Source organism: Penicillium solitum, assembly GCF_028829755.1.
Source record: "Penicillium solitum strain IBT 25940 chromosome Unknown utg000004l_segment0_segment0, whole genome shotgun sequence".
NCBI classification, from domain to species: Eukaryota; Fungi; Ascomycota; class Eurotiomycetes; order Eurotiales; family Aspergillaceae; genus Penicillium; species Penicillium solitum.
Window position 1 is genome coordinate 3666349 of NW_027072124.1, and position 21249 is coordinate 3687597.

Sequence of the window (21249 nt, forward strand, 5' to 3'; positions counted from 1 at the left end):
CATTGATTTCCTTCTTTGATCTCCGGATTTCCCGGCTAAGCCAGGGCTCCATCTCCATCTCTGCAGTGTTCTCGCCTCCCCAGCCCATGACTAGCATGTGTCGAATCTCTCCAGCCCCATGTAGAAAATAGATTTTGGCCAAATCGATTTCACCGAGGAAAACCGGCGCCGCTGAGCCTTGCGCTCTCCGTGGGATTCGATATACCTGCGCTTAGCTAGAGACTTGTTTCCATAAGTTCGATGTGGTTCCTTTCCCGATGACTGTATAGCCATATATCCTTGTCAAACATTAAAAATTACGTAGGTACACCGGATAAGACGCAGAAACAGTAAAGACCGTTCCATATATGTCGGGGAGAGAGAAAGAAAGACGAAAGAGGGGCCAATTGGTAAAACAATTATTATAAGTATACACTGAGCTCTGATTTGGAAGGCATTGAATACATAGATACCCACAAATCCATTTGATAAAAGAGAGAAAAGAAAAGCAACTATCATGATATCTGGAGACACTATTCAGTTGGTTTGTAACAACCAGGTGGCCAAAAGATACCTTGAAGCCATGGATGTTCGATCAACTCCCTCGGGGTCTTTCGATCTTCCGGTCGCCAGGTAATCATTCCCTTCATCAAGTCCAAGAACATCTCTTTATCTTCCCCTTCAAGACGTTTCTCCAGATCTTCAAAACTGGTCGGATGAACCTCACAGTCCTCAACTATCCAATTTTCTGTGTGAGAGAGTTAGTGGATGCCAGCCACTCAAAAGGAAGAAAGCCAACTTACCGTCTTTATCAAAATACTTGGCACTGATGGTGTCAGGTTCTATGAAATCAGGAGACGGTGGTCCCAGCAACCCTGTTATGTACGCAAGATGTGCAGAGGTGGTGTAGGCATCATCGTTTTCTTTGGGGGGGAAACAATCGACTGCCCTCGAATGCACTCCAGGCCTAATTCAAAGCAAATTAGAGTTATGGAATCACTTGAAATGGTCAAGGAGCACTTACCCAAACGCCCAAGTTCCAAATATCAACCGGATAGTTCCACTCATTTTCAAGTATCACCTCGGGTGATCGATAAAGAGGAGGCTGGAGAAGCTGACCGTTGCGTGGGACGTCTCCTGGGTAGGCGGAGCCGAGATCTCCTAACTGAATCTTACCCAACTGGGATGCTGGCTCAAGTGGCCTAGAGCGATAGAAGGTATAGGCGAAATCAATTTTTCTTGCTGAAGGGTGCTCAATCTCAGCCTGGACATATCTGTCAAACCTAGATTTGTCTCCAATCTCTTGAAAGATATTGCCCCCCTTAATGTCTATGCAAAGAAATTAGTGATCTATCTTAGCCGTTCGGATCGGGGCCATTCCATACCTCCATGGATAAGATTGCATTCTGTGTGCATATAGTCCAGTGCTAGCAACATCTGATATATCGTTGACTGGATAGAGAGCTTATCCAAGCGCTCACCGACCGAACGATTTTGAATATCTTGCAAGCTCTCCCCAAGAGGTTCTTGCAGAATTCCCAAGTGGTTGAAGATCTCAAACCTGATAAATTCAAACTCAGCTATCTTTGTTCTTACTCGGCCCGATCCAAGATGTTGTTGATTTCCCTGTTTGATTTTGTCGTAGTATGTAGATTCTTCGCCAGGAAGCATATCATGCGAGAACATCTTCAATGCCATATAGTCATTCATTCTGTTCCGATTAGTATTGAGTAGATACCTAGTAAATGGAGAAGAAAGTATTAGCTTACTCAAGATCTCGAACCAACCACACGATAGATGTGATTCCCCATCCGAGTTTACCGACAACCTGATAGCGGGAGAGTAAAATGTCGCCGATATCGACAGACAGATAGCAGTGTCGCTGCAAAACCTCTTCCAGCTGTTCTTCCTCGATTGTCTCATCGTCAGGAATAATTTCCCAGCCAGCTGTTGGAAAAGAGACGGGAAACTTGAGAGACCTTCTGAAGAGGCTCCTCAGCCATTCCAAAATAGATGCCATGATTTGCCAGTAGACGGTTGCATAGATGTTTTATATGTACTCAAGACTTCTTTATTTTCCCTCCAGCTCTAGAGATTTGAAAGACCTGTGGTAAAAGTTCACTCGCCCCAATGTCTGACTCAGGGTTGCGGTTATGATCCATCTAAAAGCTCAGAACTGTAACAAGATACGTGCCAACCATCTTTTCTTTAGGTTTGATACTAGAATATAGTTTATCTGAAAGACTTCTCGATACATCGATTCATCTGAAAATTACCTGCCACAACGTAAATGCAATAGCATTGTAACATGTTGCTACCCTATCCGGGTCACAAAGAAAAGCTCAGTCGGTGTGGATTGACTACTGAGACTCAAGATCCCCCCCCCAATTTATTCTCAAACTGGCCGAGTAAAAACACGCAGTTAGAGAAACTACATTGGGACATTTGGACAATGGCTTTTTACCCCTAGAAGTCAGTCATGTTTCTTGATCCAAGTTTTGTGTTGTCCCAGGATGATACAAGATCATTGTGTTCATATTTGATGAAGGGAGATCTCCAGTTAGGACAGCAATAAAAATGCAAGTAGTTTCCGTTAGATGGAGAGCTTATACAGGACGCCGAATATCACCAGCCATCCTATATCACATCTTTGCTTGTGGACTGTACTAGAGCAGACTCTAATACCATGGATATCAGTTGGATTCTTGTCGAACGGTGCAAGAAGGTGCATACCAAGCAACCAGAAATCACTGCCAAGTTTACTGGCTATGACCTAGGCAAACTAGAAGAGCGTTGGATTGTTGCTGTCAATGGTTTTTTTTTTTTTTTTCACCTGGCGAGGGAGCTGAACAAGTATGAAACATTGCCCCCTACCCTCATATTCCAGAGAATCGTTTTTAGGCCATGCTGGGGAATGGAGATGCTTGAACATTTTTGCTAATAAACCATTTGCAGAAATTCGGACGAATCGCAATGGCTGAATTAACGCAAGTTTATCTTTGGTTTGATTTGATGTTCTCTCTTGTGCAATTCTAACTTGTATACTAGGGTCTTGGATAATACGACCGCGAACAATGACCCCGTCCACCGATCCTCCTTTAATCCTAAAGATGAAAGACTCGTTCTAACTTTCGTTGTTACTGCAGTTTCTGGCGAGAAGAAGAGGTGCCATGTTTTTGAGACCGGGAAGGGCACGAAATGGATCGGAGACAAAGAAGAGTAGGTTTCTTGGCTAAGCGATGGTGAAATGGTTCATTTTATATACCAAGGTTGTTTCTATATCACTTTTGACCATTCCAGCTGAACTCGGAAATAGGCAAATAATTAGAAGTTGCTTGGATGAGCTCAAACGCCCCGTGGACACGGCAACTCACTATGCAAAATACTAATCGAAGTAGTCTATATTATAGAAGAGCCCCTAGAAAATGAGTTAAACTAGGTTTATCTTAGATATTCGGCTCCAAGCAAATGCCAATAATAATCCAACAAGACAACAGGGAATTATCAAACCCCAAACTGAAAGTCGCGCGAGTCATCTCCAAGCCAAATTCGAATCTCTTCCAAAGCATTAAGGTCATTCTCGGGAAGAGACAGCTTTACCGTCTCATCCCACCATTCATAAGTCCCTCCAAATCCCTCCATACTCTCACCAATAGACTGACAAGAGCCGAAATCAATAATCACTAGCTCATCACCATCAAACATGATGTTACTAGGATTAATATCATTGTGAACTAACCCCAAAGAATGAAGATGTCGAATACCACTCTCAACACCAGCCAAAACAGCGCTGTAATCTTTAATCGTTTTCCGTGTGCTTCTCGCATGTCTCTTCGTCAAAGCGCCTGGATTCACCTCTTTCATCAACGTGTGAGAGTACCTTGTAAAGCAAAGGCCTGTAATTCTGTCGCCGGATACCTGGCAACCATGGTAGATGGCGATATTGGGATGTGGGTGTTGCGTTAACAGTTCGCACGCTTTTGCTTCAGCCAGGATGGACTCGGCAATTGCGTTCGGTTGGGGGCTTTTGGAAATCCAGTCGTAGCTAATCAATCGAGGTCGTTTCACATGTGTGTCTTTTGGTAGTGCGTCATGTGCTCGTGTCAAGTCGGTTGCATATAGAGGATTGTACGCTGAGAGGGGTATTTGGCTGATATTTGTGAGGTCCGCTGGGTTGACAATTGTGGAAGGATAGCAGCGAGTTTTCAGCATTCCGTGATATAATTGATCGTTCGTTCGATACACGATACACGTGCCAGAAAAACTGAAGCTCCCATTGATATCTTCGAAAGCCTCGTTCATCTCCAGGATATCCAGCTGTGGGCTGCCATCTGGTGGAGTTGCCATGGCTTTGAAACTTTCGATGCTGTGAATAACCTGCCCAGAATGTTAGAATCGTCTTGGAGCAAAGAGCTCAGATAAAAAGAGCTTAGATAAAAGGACGATGATGTCTTTCAGCATATAAGATCGAATAAAATGGAGTTCGCAGCGAAGTTTCTTAAAAGGTCGGTGTGCTCAACTGACACGCCAATATTTGATTGGTCCGGGGGTTGACCAGCATGAGGTCCTGGGCAGTATCCTAATATATTTCCCGAGTCAAATCATCTGACAAAGGACACCACATGCTTACATTTAGATGCAACTACCTGTATAGGAACAATATGGATTAGTTATAGCAACTCTATAGCCAACATCACTCTTGATCAGCAAGAATCCCCTCCTCCGTCTCACTCCCACCCCTCCGACGCCTAGGAACACCCTCATTCATAGCATTAACCTGCTTCGGAACAGACACCGAAACCGAAGCATCACTCGGTCTACGCCGCCTAACAAGCTGATATCCCCTATCGAGCTCAATCTCAACCGCCTCTCGAACCTTCAGCGCACTAATCGCCGGCCAAACTCCCCTCTCGCCCTTAAGCGCCCACTCAGAGACGCGGTCTTTGGTCGGGCTCTGGAATAGTTTCCTCAGATCCCAGAAACACAAGTCTGGCACGAGAGTTAGGTTCGGCCCGGGGATGGTCTCGTCGATGAGGAGTCTGCTCAGTGGGGCGGGTAGCACGCCTAGGTAGTCGAGTTGGCGCAGCCGGTGGCGTAGTTCGACGATTATTAGTCGCATTGCGGAGCGGGAGAGGTTGTTCCAGCCCGTTTGACGTCGGTCTAGGAGGTTGAGTTCTGAACGCAGGAATGGGACTAGGTATGGTCGAGCTTGGGAGACGATGAAGTGGTTGACGTTAAAAAGTTCCGAGATTCGTGAGAGGGGGGATTCGCCTTCGTTGTATTGGACGTGTCGCCAGGGTCGGAAGATTGCGTCTTGTGTGTGTGGCCATGGGACTATTGTGCCTGTTTCGTCTTTGCAGTAGATTGTCACTGGTGAGTAGAGGCCTGAGGAAGAGGCGTTGGATGCTACGGCTGCAGACCAGATGAGCTGGAAACAATGTTAGATATCACTGACACCGGCAAGGAGAAGGGGAGAAACACATACCACATTCGGTGCGGTCAAATAATTCAACAGATTAGGCGTCCCGTTCTTCCCCATCGTCGCAACAGTGATATTCAAAATGCGCTTCGACCTCGCATACGCCTCTTCAAACGTAAGATCCCCAACATTAGCCCGAACACATTCCTCCAAAACACCTACGTCAAACAAATACCCCTTCCTCAGCAACCTCCTCATCCTTCGATAAAACGTCCCAACCCAACTCGAATCAGAGTTGCTCCCATCCCCACCATTCACCATCTTCCGCCTCTCAAACGCAGAAAGATCAATCCCCTCCCCATCAAGTAACGGCAATAACTCATCCTCGGAATGAATCCCCACAAGCGCAGCAATCATCGCCCCAGTCGCAGTACCTGTAATAATCCGTGGTAACAGACCCTGCAAATGCAGCGCCTTCACAACACCAAGATGACACAGCCCGAACGCAGACCCGCCCTGCAACAGCAGTGTCGTCCGCCCAAACGCCTGCCGCGTATCGTGCAGCAGCTCCAGCTTCGCTTGCGAGCTAAACCCGCTCGGGTGCATCGGTGCTCCTGGAACCGATGTCACGTACTGGATTGACAGCGCTACTTGCGTGATGTAGTCGTCTATCAGAAGCTTGGTTCCTGCGTACGCGTGCGTAAATAGCTTCGTGCTGGTTATGTTGCCCAGATTTCGTACTAGCCCCGACCGGAGCAGGTTGACTAGTGTTAGAATGTCTTCTGACTCTCGCGCGCTCATCAGTGCTTCGAGTCGGCCGAGGATTAGTCGGTAGTCATAGTGTCGGCTGACGGGGTTCTGGCGCCTGCATAGGTAGTTAGATGGTGGTTTGGTACATTGGGTTTTGAGTTGAGTTCAATTGGTGTGGTTTAATTTCATACCATAGATCTTTACTTTGTAGCTCGTCGAGCTGAAATGCCGCCTCTTCCCACTCCTCATAGCTCTGCGCGTTGGCTAGCGTATGGAAGAGCCGATCTCGAGGGGATTTGGAATGCCACCATGATAATAGTTTCTAAGGGACATTTATTAGCTGAAGATCAAACCAAAAACTACACCCGATGTTATGTCTTGTGCGTCTTTTGTCTTTTGTCTTTTGCCGTCTCAGGCTCAGAGCTCTCCCCGCATGCAAGACACCCGCGCTGGGATTGGAGAACAATACTCACGTCTCTCCAGAACTGAGCAACATCAAGCACCATATTCCAGATCGCACCAGCGATCTTCCACAATCCGAGCCACCAGGACCCCATTTTTTTCATTCGAGGAATATGTCTGCGTTGTGGCTGGTGGAGGGAGAGGTGCACATGCGGGCCCGGGTATTCGCTTTCACATGCTACAACGTCACGCACGTTACACCAGGGAATTGGAGGTGGAGATCGAGGTAGTAGTATTGAATTAATAGTAGATTGAATGATCAATTGTGATATGTATTCGAGTGTAGCTGTGTTATGGAGATAAGTTGGACTCGATTGGTCTGAGGAAGGAATTGTGTTGGTTGAAGGTTGAAGAGTTGAAGCAGATCAACCCAGATCCCCCCGGATCTTCATCTTCAACTACAACTGCCCCCGTGACAAAATACATGTAGTACATATTTCTCTCTACTCAATACTTAAGAGTATTAAAGTAATGAAGTATAATGGAATTGCCACGGGCGCACATTTCTACATGCCACATACAAAGACGTTATTCGCGTAAGGGAATCAGTGAATTTCAAAAGGGTCGTTTTGTTTTTGACATTTCGCTTTGCTTCCCTATATGCAAGTAGGCGAAATTAAAGAAACCTCTCCCGGACACCCCATACATTCCCAAGCAGCACATTTACTCTTCGATGATGTTGCCCTTCTCCGACACGTAAAGACCGTCCAAGAACTGCAGATGGTCAGTATAAATTCAGAGACTCGGGTCGTCCCGGTGAAAGTAATTGTGTTCGTATAACTAACCTTACGGATATCCTTGTTACGGACGCGGCAGATCTGCTGGATGTCGGCGGCGGACTGAGACACACCCTCGAGGGAGTTACCGGTCAGGATGAGCTCATCCTTGACGTTGGCGGAGGGAGCAATGTCGACATCGGGCTGAGCAGTGATGCGGCGGACGTACTTCTCACCGAGGAAGTTGCTGATCACAAAACGTTAGCGCGAGTCCCTTCACAATTGACTTTCACGGTAGATTTCCGAATATCATATCGAAAACAAAAACGTAGGTTCGAGGGTTCCATACCGGATCTCCACAATAGAGCGGCCAGTCTCTTGGTTGGGCTCAATGTTGACGTTGATGGGGAAGTGAGCGTAGACGTAACGCATCTTGTACTTGAAGCCACGGGTAACACCGATCATCAGGTTGTTAATGATGGTGCGGACGGTGCGGAGGGTAGCAACACCCTTGCGGGCACCGTGGTGCAGCTCGATGGAGATAACGTTCTGCTCGGGGCGGCCGAAGGTGACGGCAATGTGGGAGAGATCCTTGACGAGCTTGCCGCGGGGACCCTCGACAGTCACGACGCGGGAGCGAATCTGGACCTTCACTATAGAGCAGAAAAAGATTCAGGTTAGTTCACGGCCATTTCTTTTTTTTTGTGAAATTCAATATTTTGAAGAATCAAAATCAAGAATTGTCCGGTAGATGTGCGAGTCGCCGATCCCACACAACATTCCCTCCTGCTTCTGCTGCATTGGTGCTGGATATTGATCGTATGTCGTGCTAGGCTTGTGTGTTGAATTTCGTGCCCTCAAAAGAGAAGTTGTATTGTGTGCGACCGGCTTCCTCCCATCATAAAAAAAAAAGAAATTCGCTCACCATTGTCCAGAATGGGCAACCGTTCCTCGGAGTGAATGTACCGCATCTTGACGTGACTTTTGGTGGTTGCCGGGGGTGTAGATTGTCGATGTCGGGGAGGTTCAAAATTCGAATGGACTTGGTGGTGGAGCGAAATTGGATGTCACGGGGTTGTGCGTCGCTTAGGGCCATTTTGGGTCTAGCGCAATTAGGGTTCCTTATCAGCTTATCGTCTTATCGTGGCTTGTACCAGTACTTGCTCCACCGGTTTTAATTGAGTGATTGCCAAGTAAAGGTACATGTGGTAAATATTAAGCTGGAGCCTGGAGTTCCAAGGTTCCTGAGCAAGTTCGCTACTATGTACAATGCAATAAGCTGCAACAACCATATATCTCTCCTCTTCCCTCCCTGGTTTTCTGCCAGGGCTATGAGAGCTATGGCTATCGAAATTTGAAACATGTTTTACATTACTAACCTCATAGTGGTTTCTCAACCTCCTGGTGCGACACATCCACGATCCATTTCCCACCCATTTGTCGCAGCGTCGAAGCCAGCTCGTCGCTCTGATCCAATGCCACAATATCGTCTCCACCGCCTATACTCTTCCCGCTCACGAGCACGTTGGGCACGGTGCGACGCCCCGTACTCTGTGCGAGCAGGGCCTGCAGATACGGTCCAAGCGGGTGTTTGTCCAATTCGACCACGAACGGTTTCGGCTCGATAGAGTAGTGCTCCAGCAAGATCAACTTGGCTTTCTTGCTGTAGGGGCAGTAGGATTTGGAGAAAACGATGACTGGGTGCGGTTAGTCTTGGTTACGGGCAAGAAATGAACAATGGGGAAGGGAACAGAAACATACTTGGAGCCCGCTTAAGAATCGCATTAAGCTCTGTTTTCGCCTCGGCCTCTTTCCTCTCTTTCTCCTCGCGCTCTCTCTTCGCTTTTTCCTCGCGCTCCTTCTCCTCCTCGCTCTTGACATCCGACTGGACCTCTGATGGCGTATCCTGGCTCCCCTTCTTGGGAACGGTCATCTTCGTCCGTCCGGCAATCGGGATCTCCTCCGTATCTTCATTCTCTGTAGCAGGAGGAACAGCAGCTTTCTCGACCTCGGCGATGGGCACCCTATCACCTGCACCGGCAGCGTCATTCTGTCCGGGCGCATGCACGGGCTGCTGGATCTTCTCTTGGGCCTTGGCCTGTTTGGCTTGCTCTTTCGCTTTCATTGCATCGAGGGTTGACCGATAAAACTTTTGGTTTTGGATTTTGCTTGCATCGCCCTGTGGATTCGATTGCATCGTATCAGATATCTGAAGAAACGGGGCGAAAGAGGGAGATCTAGGGACGTACAGTGTAGTAAAAGACCATGAAAAGAAGCGCGATGACCGCAACGACGATCAGTCGAAGCCGCCGTTGTGAAGAAGGCATGGAGAATTGTGCTTATAGCCGTGTGGCTTGTGACTTGAATCGAAAAATGTTGAATCCAAAATGTTCAAGTGAAGTTCGAGGTGGCGGTGGCTTGGAGAGAACGTGACGTGTTCCAGAAGCCAAGAATTCCTCCGTTCCCGGCAGAGCTGACAATTTAGGGTATTGGGAGCATTCGGCACTGGCGCATCTGATCCAGAAACTTCCAAAACTGACAATCAAAAGATCAAAAGCCCCAAACAGGTCAGGAGAAGTGGGGTCAAGGGGCCAAGGGCATGTTATCCCTGATTTGCGGGTTTGCCCCGTCTGAGCGCTGATGCTTGGCGGAGCTATGATGTACATATTATGCTTGTTTTAGATGTCTTACCCTTATTTGAATTTTTTACTATGTAGATCAAAGTGAATTATCAATATTGATTAGAATATGGCATGACTGGGTATTATGCTAAATTAGACGGGTTCTTTTGTTCAAAGGCAAAACCCATGTCGACAGTAAATCATAGAGAGGGCATGAACCTCGCACCAGTAGGTGTATGTGGATGGGTAAGAAATAGGGTAACAATAAATGATAGGATATAGAAGTTCAAGGGAGTAGGTCAGACCAGTGGAGACCGCAGACCAGCTGCGGCCTAGCCTGTGGAAACGAGAGTGAGGGTAATTAGTGGAAGATAAGGAGTGTAGTGGGATGTCGAAGACATCAGATAAAAGGAAAAGGACGGCAGGCTGGGGAGATCAAGTTTGAATCGAGAGTCCAGGCCGTGTAGCATGGCTGGCAGTGGCTCGGCGTTTGCCTTGGACAAGGATCGTCCAGTCCTCCCACTCCTTGGCAATCTCGGTCAGGACATTTCCCATGACACCAGCAGACGCCATGAGGCCGTGGCCTTCCCCTTCGAGGATCCGGACCTCGCAGCGGCGCATTGTCTTGCCAAGCCACTGGACATTCTCCACTGGAACGCGGGGGTCTTTGCTACCATGATGGATCACCACCGATCGTGTGATGTCCACGTAGCGGAACCCAATCGTTTGGCGACGCTCGAGGCAGATCAACAAATCAACCGCCGGGTTGGCGTTGGTAGTAGCCAGCTCCCAGATCTTGTAGGTGAGACGAGTATCATAGTCACGCTGCCGTTCAACTTCGTCCTCCGGAGACTTTGCGCGAGACGCGAGAGTGTTGTCACTTTTTCTGTGCGAAGCGATGGTCGAAGCGGACGGTTTGATATTCGGTACAATGTCCACTCGCTGGGTCTGTAGGCTGTTTTCAACGGAAGGTATGGGCGGTACTAGAGGGGTGGCATTCGCATTGGAAGTTTCTTTAGCAGTAGCCTTGCGCTTGGCCCGTCGTGGGGACTTGGGTAGACTGGTGGTGATGCTGGCACTAGTGGCACTCATAAAGCTTGAATTGGCCACTTTGAGAAGGGACGTGGGAAGAGCACGGAGAATTTTCTGGGAGTAAGGGACCGCGTTGGTGGGCGCGGGATCCTTCTTGGAGCCGATAGTAGACAACTGAGATGGGGGGATCCATGGGGCTAAGAGATGTATGCGGCCACGAATGTGCTGCGGAATTCGGAGAGCCGTGGCAAGAGCGTAGATTGCGCCGGCGGAATGGGCAAGAATGGAAAATTTGGTCACTCGGAGGTGGTTGCAAACGATTGCAACATCATCTATTACTGATTAGCGCGGGATTATAATCTCTCGGGGCAGTCTTGCTTACCGGGCCAGCTGAGAGGGGTGGTCGGCTCGTCTCCCTGGTGCGGACCGCTCTCGCCAACGCCAGGGCGATCCAATGTGACCAGTCGTAGATTGAGGGTCCGAGCCAACTCATCATAAAATGCCATCAGATATCGAGTGAGACCCATGCCGACACAGCAAAGCACGACATGGCCCTTCGGATCACCGACTTCAGAGAATGCGATGGAGCGGCCAGTGGTTGGGTGGATCACTCTCTGGGTCAGCTTCGGCGAAAAGATGTAGTCGTCAACAGCAATATCAATTGAATCCGCACTCGATGGTCGTTCGGTGCTGTATGAGGGACGTCCATTCGACACATGGGACAGATGGCCGGATGGAGTGCGGCGATGGGGAGTTGGTGTGATTGGCTCGAGGGATTGCCTGTATCTAGCTCTCTCAGAATCCAGGTTCTCGGTGGATGACTTGGGCAACTGCGGTGGTAGGTGGGTAGATTTCGATGCGAGTGGTGCTCCTAGTCGGTTCCCGCTGCGACTTTTCCCTGTCATCACGTTTGGAGAAGGAGCACTGTCGTTGAAAGATGGCCGATCGCGGGCTAGTCCGTTCTGCATGGCCTGATCAACCTCATAGCCTAGAACGCGCGAGACCTTTGAAGCCTTGGCCGGCTTCACGGAGCTCGTCTTAGTCGGGGATTCAGGGCTGTTTCCCACTTCCAATTCGGTCTTGATCTTCTGTTGCTGGTCTTTTAACTCTTGGATCCGGCGGGTCACCTGTTCTGCGTCATTGCTGGTTCCTGGTGTGCCATTGTCTGTGTTGAACTCTTTGCTGGCCGTAGAAGAGTATCGACTATGATGAGCAGACCGGCGCTTTTTCGAGCTGGACGACTGGCTATGCCGATGTCGCAAAGAGGAGTCGCGAGTTGGAATGATTCTACCACTTCCAATTCCGCCGGGATTACTAGCATCTGGGGTACCGTGGAACGATTGATAATCTTTATTGGGTGGAGTGCTCGCGACTTTCTCTTCGTATGGCTCTTCCTTGACATCCGCAGGACGAGCCTCCTCTGTAAGTTCCGCCATGGAATGTAATGATCGCAAGCTTGTTCGGTTGCGCGGGACGTTGTGTCGTAGACTGTCGTTGTAGCTGGTAGTTTTTCGCAGGCGCTCGACATGTGGATCCTTTTCGCCCATGAATTCTCGTGATGACCTCTTCAATAGACTAAATTGACCCTTTAGGCTTTTTGTCCGCCCTGCAGAACTATTCGAAGCAATGCTCGGGGTTGACTGGCGGGGACCAGGCTCTGTGCTGATCGTTCCGAATGAGGAAGACTCTGGGGCGGCCATCACAGATGTATAGGATTCCCTCGAGGCTGGGCGAGTGGAGGATGAGTCGGTCGTTCTGAAATGCTTGAATCTCGGCGATCGAGGGGACTTTGGTGACGGGGGCGCCCTGGCCATGCGGATGACAGGGGACGAGGCCGCATCGTCGGGGTGCAAAAATGGGTTGTCCGGTAGAACGGGTGGCTCGACCGCTGGCTTGTAGGCACCGTAACTCATTCCAAACCCATGTTGCTCGGACGGAGGAAGGGAGTTAATTGGCGCTGTGTGCGGTACTTCTGGCAATGCTGGATCTGATTCGGTATCGAACTTCGGGACGGTGTCAAAGTGCGAGTTTAGAGGCACGGAGATGGTCGAAAGGGAGGAAATGAGGGAGGAAATGACTTCAGGCGAGGTTGGATCAGTTCCATTGCGCGAAGGCAGCGATTTACGACGGCGGCGACGACTAAGCAGGGCCGATTCTGCCTGGATGGGGTTTTCGTTCGACATAGTTCAATAGTCTAAGGGAGTAACCCTTAGAACAAACAAACTTCAAGGATCGGATGCAGGTTAAAATGGGTACACGCATGATCTACTGCATGCGAAAGATGTTTGATAAGGGTTTCTGGTTCGTAAACACAATTTCCCCCCTTACAGTATTTTGAGATGTTGAGATTAAAAAAAAGATTGTGAGTGAGTGTAAGAAGATTAAAAGAAGGGATCCCGGTTATACCGAGTATGAAAAGAAAGTAAAAAAATCAAAGATATTAACTCGTAAAGAGGAGAAAGAAAAGGGAGTTGCTCTTATTTTTTTTTTTTGAGATCTCTTAGCGTTCACGCCTTTTTCTCCACTGGGGGGGATCTTAATTTGCCGATAACACTAGGTAGATGTAGGGGGGAGGGGGGGGGAGTAGGGAATAATATATGATAGAGAGATCAATATCGAGAGATACAACTCCGTATGGAGTACAGATATAATAATATAATACATAGTTACGTACTATATAAGATTCTTCGTTATCTACTTTAAGGTCCAAGTATTTGAGATTCCACGTGGATTCCAAATTACTCCTTCTGGAAGACCCCCTTAATAGGCGCTTAATAGGCTATACGAGGATGATGCTGATCAACTCATATTATTATAGAATACGAAATAGATATCCAGCTGGTATCCAATTAATGTTATATGCTCCAAGTTCGACAAATGTGAATATAAAATGAGAAAATGTGAAATGGCAAAAATATACGGAGTAGAAGAATAGTAGTAAACAAATATATATAACTATAGCGGATCTATATATTCGGACATATAATTGCCAATCATAACCTAGGCACCAATTGAACGTCTGATATTGAACACACTATATAGATTTATTTGCATGTATATATTTTATGCATCTATCTAGAAATCTACATATATCAAAATAATACTCCGTACAATAATACAATACATCCACGGATGGTCAACTCCCTGATCGAAGTAAACACAGTTGACCGCCAACCATGGCCAGATGGCAGTATCCCCCAGCCATTGCCTATCTTACCCCAAAACATCATTGAAACCCCAAACGATATTTGCGCTTTACTCTCGTTAACAGCTTAGTTCTTTATATCTTGTCCCTAAAATCCCCAGGCCTCCACTATCCTCTAGACATGAGGTGACCGCGCTGCGAAACAGCCATTGCCCGCAATGGACGCCTACCCCGAAGACTACGTCAATCACAATCTGCCTCTAATCCTACTCTCAGGACTGGAGGCAGGTCCCGAAAATGACACTGAAACATCCTCGAGCTATCCTCTGCTACTAGAGAAGGGGACCCATATCTTCTCAGATTTCCCACCTCTGAGCGGGGCTGTTCCGGAGGAGCTCCGGAGCCTGCTTCTAGAGGAAGATAGCTCTCAAATGCCATGGAAGTCCAGAGTGACTGTAAGCGGGAATACTACGATAACGAATATTGGTTACCGCATCAAAAGTTCTGGTCGCGTACGTTGATACTCTATGATTCTAATACCGTTGGTTTCATAACATCCTACTGCGGACTGCTTGCTAACACCGACACAGTCATGCAGACTCCCTCCACGAAAAGCTGACCCCCCTATTCCCTCACCACCAACTACTCCCAGCGATGACCAGGACAATGAACACTCGGAACCGAGCGCACACTATGTCCTCCACTCGCCCATATCGCCTTTGTCACCGGGTTCCCCGACTTTCCCAGATGGCTTGCTCACCCCTCTATGGGTAACCAAACACCAACACCTGGTTCCAGCAGCAGTGATCAATTTCTTCCCATTCTCATTGGACCCGAATATGAACTCGCTACGAGACAATCAACTCAAGATCGAGATCAACAGCTTGAAAAAGGAATGGCAATCCTCCGGGTACAAGACGCGATTTGTGGTCGTTTTGATATCAGAAGAGGGGGAAGAAGGCGGATATGAGGGCGAGATTGATGATCGCATTGCGGGGATTCGACGGGCAACAAACCTTGACTCCAGGTCGATATTTGTGATACCACCAGACGCGATTTCCTCGGAACTGCAAGACTTTGTGAAATCACTCTTCTCTCTACTGCAACCGTCGGTCGTTGAATACTATCGGGATCTGTCCAAGCATGCCAGGCGCAAACGTAACAGGGGAAGTATCCCTTCACCGACTGCACCGCCCACCACCGGAACTTCTCAGACCCTATCATCTCAAGGCTGGAACGTACGGTATGAATTCAAGCTGGGAATCCTTGCCGAGTTTCGCCAAGAAATGGATGCAGCCTGTCGGAACTATGAGAGTGCATATGACACTCTCTTTGGACATGAAGTTTTTGAAATTATTGCGGGCTGGAATCCCCGATTTAACGATGCGCGCCTCTTGGCCGACGCCCTTGCCATTCGGATCATACGCTGTCTGCTATGGACGGCTCAGACGACCGCCGCAGCTCGGTTTTGGGTTGACCACAGAATCCGTGTAAAGGATATTGTCAATCGCAGAGGAAAGGGCAGTAAACACTACGGATGGGAGGCCTGGGAGGCGCGCTGGTCGATGGTAATGGCACAGCTTATCCGCCGAGCGGAAATTCCGTCTCTCTCCAGCGAAATCTCTTCCGAACAGCCTGGCAATCTCTATACTTTACCCGAGAAATCGATTCCAACCGGGGAAAGAGTCAGACCCTGGGAACATCTCCATCACGAGGGCTACTGGCTGCACCGTTCAGCGAAACATACAATGATCCGACGTGCGCTTGCCCATGATATTCCCACGGAAGATCGCAAGACCCCCGGTCAATCGCCCGCCTCACAACTTGCAAACAAATCCTACTTATACGACACATATCTTGTTCCCGATACTCACGTGGAAGCACCCCAAGAAGGACAAACTGGCTTCGACCACTCTGGTCTAATATTGAACACTCTAAAGACTGCTATCGAGGAATTTGCAAAACGCCACCAAACAAGGAAAGTCGAGAGCTTGAGTCTTGAGGCGGCCGAGGAGTATATGCGCATTGGTTCGTGGTCCGAAGCGCATAGCCTTCTCCAGCCGCTGTGGTCTACCCTCAGCTGGCGCCGCTCAGGGTGGTGGCATCTGATGGTCAATTTCGGATGGGCACTCAGAGAATGTGCTCTCAGGGTGCAGGACAGTGAGACAGTCTTGCGGGTGAACTGGGAGCTGCTGAATAAGAGTGAGTTAATTCCATTTATCCTGTGCGTATTGTCTTCAATGTTAATATTCATTCCGATAGCTTTCAAACCAAGACCTGCGTGGCATTATGACATCCATAGGAGTCTTGAAAGTTTGCCTTCAGAAAAACCAAAACCTTCTCTTGTCCTTCGCGCAGAGGATGTATTAACAAGTCGTAAGTTGGCAAGCCCGAAATGCAAAGATTGCACTGACCCCTGTCTTCAAAGTGACTGCATCATTGGTGTTTGAGAAATCCGATGGCAACGTTGGTGAACCTCTACAGGCTCAACTTTCCATTACGTCTTGTGCTCATAAATCCTCGGCCCCTATCCGGCTTTCAGAGGTCAAACTGGTTTTCGAAGGATGTCTTCGCCCAGTAAAGGTTCAATCTGACCAGAATCAGGATGCTGACACCACAACGCCATGTCGCATCGCAACTCTTCCACTCCGCGAGCCGAGCAACCCTGATACCGTTATCCAATCCCCAGCCGGTGGACTGACTGCATTGGTGGGTATAGCAGATCTGACTCTGGGGCCCTCCCAGACCAAGATCTTCAACCTCACCTGTATTCCTCGCGAAGCTGGTGAAGCCAGGGTTGCTTCAGTCACCATGCTGATTGAAGAAGAACAATTTGATTTGGGCTATGCGATCACCGAGCCAGACCAGCGTGAATCGTTCTGGTGGCAGCAGACGCAAAAGGGCGTGACCCGCAGAAGAGTGGGCAAGGATCGGGATACTGGCAGATGCAAGGTTATGCCTAAGCCTCCCAAGATTCGCCTCACAACTCCCAACCTGAAGGAGACCTACTATACCAATGAACTGGTGATGCTTCAGATTGGTATACACAATGAAGAAGACGAAGCCGCAGATGTATCTGCTGAAATCAGACTTTTCGGCACCGAGTCCACAGCTCAAATACAGTGGCTCGACGGCGATGGCAACTCAGAACCCCTCGAATCAGGCGCCAGCACCCCGATTGAGGGGCCATCTCATTACTTAAAACGAGCTGTGGGTGTTCTGGAGCGCTCTTCCAACAAAACACTTACAATCGTGCTGGCCGATACCCAGGAGGCTACGGATTTCACGTTGGAAGTTTCAGCTGTGTACCATTTGGTGTCTGATATCCAGACCCCGATTATGAAGAACATCACCGTGGACCTATCATTTATTCGGCCGTTTGAAGCAAACTATGAATTCTTGCCTGCAGTTCACCCTCAGCCATGGCCCAATTTCTTCGCAGTTAGCGATAGCATACTCGAGGATGGCTCTGCACCAAGTCCTGCAGGCCTGTTCCAGAAGTGGTGCCTCAATTCCAAGGTAGTTTCCTTTGCATTGGAGCCGCTGGTAATCGACAAGATCTCCCTGATTCTTCTCGAAGCCAACGGGGGAGCCATTTGCGAGGTTCACTCGGAAGAGCTTGTCAGTCCAGAAACGGCCCATCTCGCACCAGAAGAACTGCGAGAATCCAACTTCTGCCTCGATATCCAGAAGCTCATTCTCGGAGACCGTCGACCAACTGCACTCACCTGCGCATTGGAGGTCAATTGGCGTCGGCAGTCATCTGAATCTGCAGCTTCCTCTGACGCAGAGAACTCGGTTACAACCACCGTCCTCGATATTCCCCGATTCGTCGTCCCCATGGGCGAGCCTCGAGTCCTTGCATCGGCTACCCCATCTAACAATATGCCAGGGTTGATCCATATGGATTACGTACTGGAGAACTCCTCCACCCACTTCCTCACCTTCAATCTGGTCATGGAAGCCAGCGAGCACTTTGCCTTTAGCGGGCCGAAGACTACCGTTGTGCAGCTTGTGCCGCTGAGTCGTCATACAGTGAACTTTAATTTGTTTGCGGCGAAGCGCGGCTTATGGATTCAGCCACAGCTGGTGGTTATTGATACCTACTTCAACAAAACGCTTCGCGTCCTTCCGACGGGAGATATGAAATCGGACAAGAAGGGGGTTCTGGTATGGGTCGATGCCGAAGATTGAATAATATGACTAGGATCTGAGATACATGCTGTAGATGAATTGGACTGTCTCATAATAAGCAAATAGTATATAGAATAAACATCCCCAACTTCATACTTATGTACAGAGGGTATGTCACGTGTTCAACCCTTATCACATAACCCGGATTTCCTAATGAGGCTAGCGGCGATCGGTCTTCCGCATGTCTTGCCGTCAGAGAGCTTTATCACAGTCACTCAAAGACATTACAGCTCACTTCCCTTGATCTTTGCAGTATCTACACCTATAATTGAGGCCTCAGCGTCGAAATACCCAGCCTCCTACTTTTTCCCTCCTTGGGAATCTGTTCCCACGCCTCATTTGCCCGAGAAACCCCCTCCAACGCGCAACCAAACTTATCTAACCCAACAGCTTCGTTGCTGACACCGTAACTATGGCGGCGCAAGCGGCGTTGATCGCTGATACCATCATCGGAATGAAGCGGGCTTTGCGCAGAGAGCGTGACGGCAAGTTACTAACCAAGCAGTCTGTCTTTTCAACCAGAATTGTTTTCTGACATCTTTCTTCACTAGATAATGGTCCGGACGACCCGATCATGGCGCCCACGAACCGGGGGAACAAAATGCATGCGAATGCTAAGTATGTGAGCGAGGGTGCATTGGGCTACATTAACGCCGAGGATTACTACAAGCAGGTGCGTGGTTTGCCGATCTCGGGACTTGGGTGCTGTGGCAATGAGATGGGACCAAGATTTTATGGAAACTGACTTTTGACCGGTAATTAGAGGGTCGATCATGCTGGTTATACGCGCTACATCCTTCAGCCGAACCCGGTTCGCTATGATTCAGAGGGAGATGAACTTGATGAGGATGATGAAGATTCCGAGGCTGATGCTGTTGCCGCTGAAGAGAACCCGTTCTCTGGGATTGCGCTTGAGAGTAGGTTCTTTCTCTCCATTTCTGAGTACTGTCTGTGGTTTCATGACTGACCTGTTTCCTTTTTTTTTTTTCTTTCTAGCTCTTTTGTGTCCATTGAAACATCCTTCCGAACTCCCCACCCATCCTTCTATGTCCCAATCATACACGTCGGAAGCCCTAGAGAAGATGACAGCGGCGGTTGAACACAAGCTCCGCCAGGAACGGGCTTTGCTCTGGCGCGCCAGGAACTTGCATAGGCAATTCCTCGGCGATAGCGGCTGGATGCCGTGCGGTGCGCTGGAGACGCCCAATGATCACTTGATCTTCGACCCTAGGCTTGCTAGTAATGATCCGAGCGTATATGCTGGTCAAGGTGCAAGTGGGGCTGGTACTCCGTCCACCGCTAGGGACCTCAATGGCCCACAGGATGCGGCACAAAAGGCATCTGTATCAATAGCCACACATGACCCCCAGCCGACACAGAACGGGACAAAAGCCCAGCCCAGTTCAGCGCAGAATGACGTGGAAATGGCCGAGGTCCCAACACAGGGCGAACCCACCAAGAACGGCCTGCATCTTAAATCGGAAGAGACCGATGCCACCGTCAAAGACCTCCCACCTCACCCTAACACCTCGACTCCCACCCAGGAGAGCAACAACAGCAATGCAGCCGGGGCAAGCACAAACCCACCCCCCAACGGGAAACAAGATATGGACACAACGACAGATGCCGATCCCGTCGATACAACCGAACTCAACGACGACACAGAACAAGATATCGAAATGCACGACGGCGACTCACCGGAACCGCCACGGCGAATGACAACGCGCGCACAAGCCAACGCAGCCAACCCAAACGAAACTGAAAACGGCTCCCCACTCTCCGACACAGCCTTCCCACTCCCAACTCCGCATCCCCTCTTCCTCGTCCCGGACAATATCCGCCCCGATCCCAACTTCGGTCTCCCCGCCGCTGAAGCCGAGGAAACCCGCCGCCTGCTCTGGTCATATATCCAGAAGCAGGAAGAGACGGTGCGTGGGGTTGAGCACATGCTAGATTCACTGAATAGATCCTGCCGCATGAAAGCTGATGTTCTGGAGTGGTGTAAGGCTGAGGGACATGTTGGCGAGATGAGTGATGGCGAGGACTGGTATGACCGTGAACAATGGGGACTTGCTGAAGGGGAGGACTTGAAGAAGGGGACTGATGAGGACGAGGTTGAGACTGTTGATGAGAGTCGGACACAGGGGAAGAGGGGGAGAGGGAGGCGGCAGTGAGAGATGGGCTGTTGGCAGTGCTATTCCACTTTGCTTCTTCTCTTTTGATCTTGGGCCTTCGGGCATTGTCATGTCCTGGTCTCTTCTCTTCCTGGTGATATGAACTCTACATTCTACCCTGTCTCTTGCCTCTGTCTCTTTGGGTTCTTTGATTCATGTGGCGTCGGTATATACCCTCATTTCTATAATAATCATGGTTTTGGTTACTGTTTCTGGGTACTGTTTCTGGGTTCAACAAAAAATCTTTCATTAAAATCTACATAAAAAAATAACACCTGGAATGTTCATGGGCCATTCCAGTAGGGCACGCACGTCCACTTGGAGAGGAGACAATGCGTGCATGGTGAGACTGTCCAGGGGCTACTACCTTGCTTTTGCCCTTCTTCGCCCTCATCATTGATATTGTTGTTGTTGTTGCCTTGGTCCTCAATCTCGGCATCGTCATCGGCATCATCATTGTAGGTTTGCTCCTTGGTCTGATCCTCGTCTTTCTGGGCCTCGTCCTGCCCGCCCATAATAATCTTGAGATCATAACCGCCACGCCTTTACAGCTGCAGGCGTTTTGGTATTTGAGCAATGATGCAACATTGATGATTAATGCCACGATTGTGTATCTGTACTTCTTCCCCTGGCATAGTCGAACAATGTCCTCTATTGGGGGGAAGGGATTCGGTTCAAGCTGTCAGATTGATCGTCAACTTGACGGTTGAATTTCGACTCTCTGTCTTTTGGCGACTCCGATTCTCGTATTCCAGGA

General features: G+C 49.0%; 10 protein-coding genes across 10 annotated transcripts; 3 read left to right on the plus strand and 7 right to left on the minus strand.

Moving 5' to 3' along the window:
- Positions 1 to 512: 512 nt before the first annotated feature.
- N7455_007415 (uncharacterized protein) lies at positions 513 to 1999 on the minus strand (the record flags this gene model as incomplete). The annotated part of the gene is made up of 6 exons (XM_065605620.1): positions 513 to 727; positions 783 to 854; positions 925 to 946; positions 1004 to 1308; positions 1365 to 1690; positions 1749 to 1999. 6 exons carry the CDS (start codon positions 1997 to 1999, stop codon positions 513 to 515), a joined length of 1191 nt encoding a protein of 396 aa, XP_065461474.1.
- A 666-nt stretch (positions 2000 to 2665) lies between these two features.
- On the plus strand, positions 2666 to 3202 carry N7455_007416 (uncharacterized protein; the record flags this gene model as incomplete). Its single annotated transcript, XM_065605621.1, has 2 exons — positions 2666 to 2832; positions 3028 to 3202. 2 exons carry the CDS (start codon positions 2666 to 2668, stop codon positions 3200 to 3202), a joined length of 342 nt encoding a protein of 113 aa, XP_065461475.1.
- A 281-nt stretch (positions 3203 to 3483) lies between these two features.
- Positions 3484 to 4326, minus strand: N7455_007417 (uncharacterized protein; the record flags this gene model as incomplete). Its single annotated transcript, XM_040956142.2, has 1 exon — positions 3484 to 4326. The coding sequence occupies one exon, from the start codon at positions 4324 to 4326 to the stop codon at positions 3484 to 3486; it is 843 nt and encodes a 280-aa protein (XP_040813582.2).
- Positions 4327 to 4672: 346 nt separating this feature from the next.
- Positions 4673 to 6714, minus strand: N7455_007418 (triacylglycerol lipase family protein; the record flags this gene model as incomplete). Its single annotated transcript, XM_040956011.2, has 4 exons — positions 4673 to 5407; positions 5465 to 6263; positions 6340 to 6470; positions 6622 to 6714. 4 exons carry the CDS (start codon positions 6712 to 6714, stop codon positions 4673 to 4675), a joined length of 1758 nt encoding a protein of 585 aa, XP_040813483.2.
- Positions 6715 to 7273: 559 nt separating this feature from the next.
- N7455_007419 (60S ribosomal protein uL6) lies at positions 7274 to 8297 on the minus strand (the record flags this gene model as incomplete). Its single annotated transcript, XM_040956123.2, has 4 exons — positions 7274 to 7324; positions 7396 to 7573; positions 7676 to 7979; positions 8252 to 8297. 4 exons carry the CDS (start codon positions 8295 to 8297, stop codon positions 7274 to 7276), a joined length of 579 nt encoding a protein of 192 aa, XP_040813481.1.
- A 409-nt stretch (positions 8298 to 8706) lies between these two features.
- N7455_007420 (glutaredoxin) lies at positions 8707 to 9653 on the minus strand (the record flags this gene model as incomplete). The annotated part of the gene is made up of 3 exons (XM_040955983.2): positions 8707 to 9023; positions 9088 to 9505; positions 9576 to 9653. 3 exons carry the CDS (start codon positions 9651 to 9653, stop codon positions 8707 to 8709), a joined length of 813 nt encoding a protein of 270 aa, XP_040813544.2.
- Positions 9654 to 10382: 729 nt separating this feature from the next.
- N7455_007421 (alpha/beta fold hydrolase) lies at positions 10383 to 13162 on the minus strand (the record flags this gene model as incomplete). Its single annotated transcript, XM_040956044.2, has 2 exons — positions 10383 to 11311; positions 11362 to 13162. The coding sequence occupies 2 exons, from the start codon at positions 13160 to 13162 to the stop codon at positions 10383 to 10385; spliced, it is 2730 nt and encodes a 909-aa protein (XP_040813497.2).
- Positions 13163 to 14342: 1180 nt separating this feature from the next.
- Positions 14343 to 18318, plus strand: N7455_007422 (uncharacterized protein; the record flags this gene model as incomplete). The annotated part of the gene is made up of 4 exons (XM_040956009.2): positions 14343 to 14636; positions 14715 to 16326; positions 16387 to 16500; positions 16553 to 18318. 4 exons carry the CDS (start codon positions 14343 to 14345, stop codon positions 18316 to 18318), a joined length of 3786 nt encoding a protein of 1261 aa, XP_040813510.2.
- A 412-nt stretch (positions 18319 to 18730) lies between these two features.
- Positions 18731 to 20492, plus strand: N7455_007423 (RXT2 domain-containing protein; the record flags this gene model as incomplete). Its single annotated transcript, XM_040956102.2, has 4 exons — positions 18731 to 18803; positions 18870 to 18991; positions 19082 to 19235; positions 19315 to 20492. 4 exons carry the CDS (start codon positions 18731 to 18733, stop codon positions 20490 to 20492), a joined length of 1527 nt encoding a protein of 508 aa, XP_040813567.2.
- Positions 20493 to 20776: 284 nt separating this feature from the next.
- N7455_007424 (uncharacterized protein) lies at positions 20777 to 21007 on the minus strand (the record flags this gene model as incomplete). The annotated part of the gene is made up of 1 exon (XM_065605622.1): positions 20777 to 21007. One exon carries the CDS (start codon positions 21005 to 21007, stop codon positions 20777 to 20779), a length of 231 nt encoding a protein of 76 aa, XP_065461476.1.
- Between the last annotated feature and the right edge of the window lie 242 nt (positions 21008 to 21249).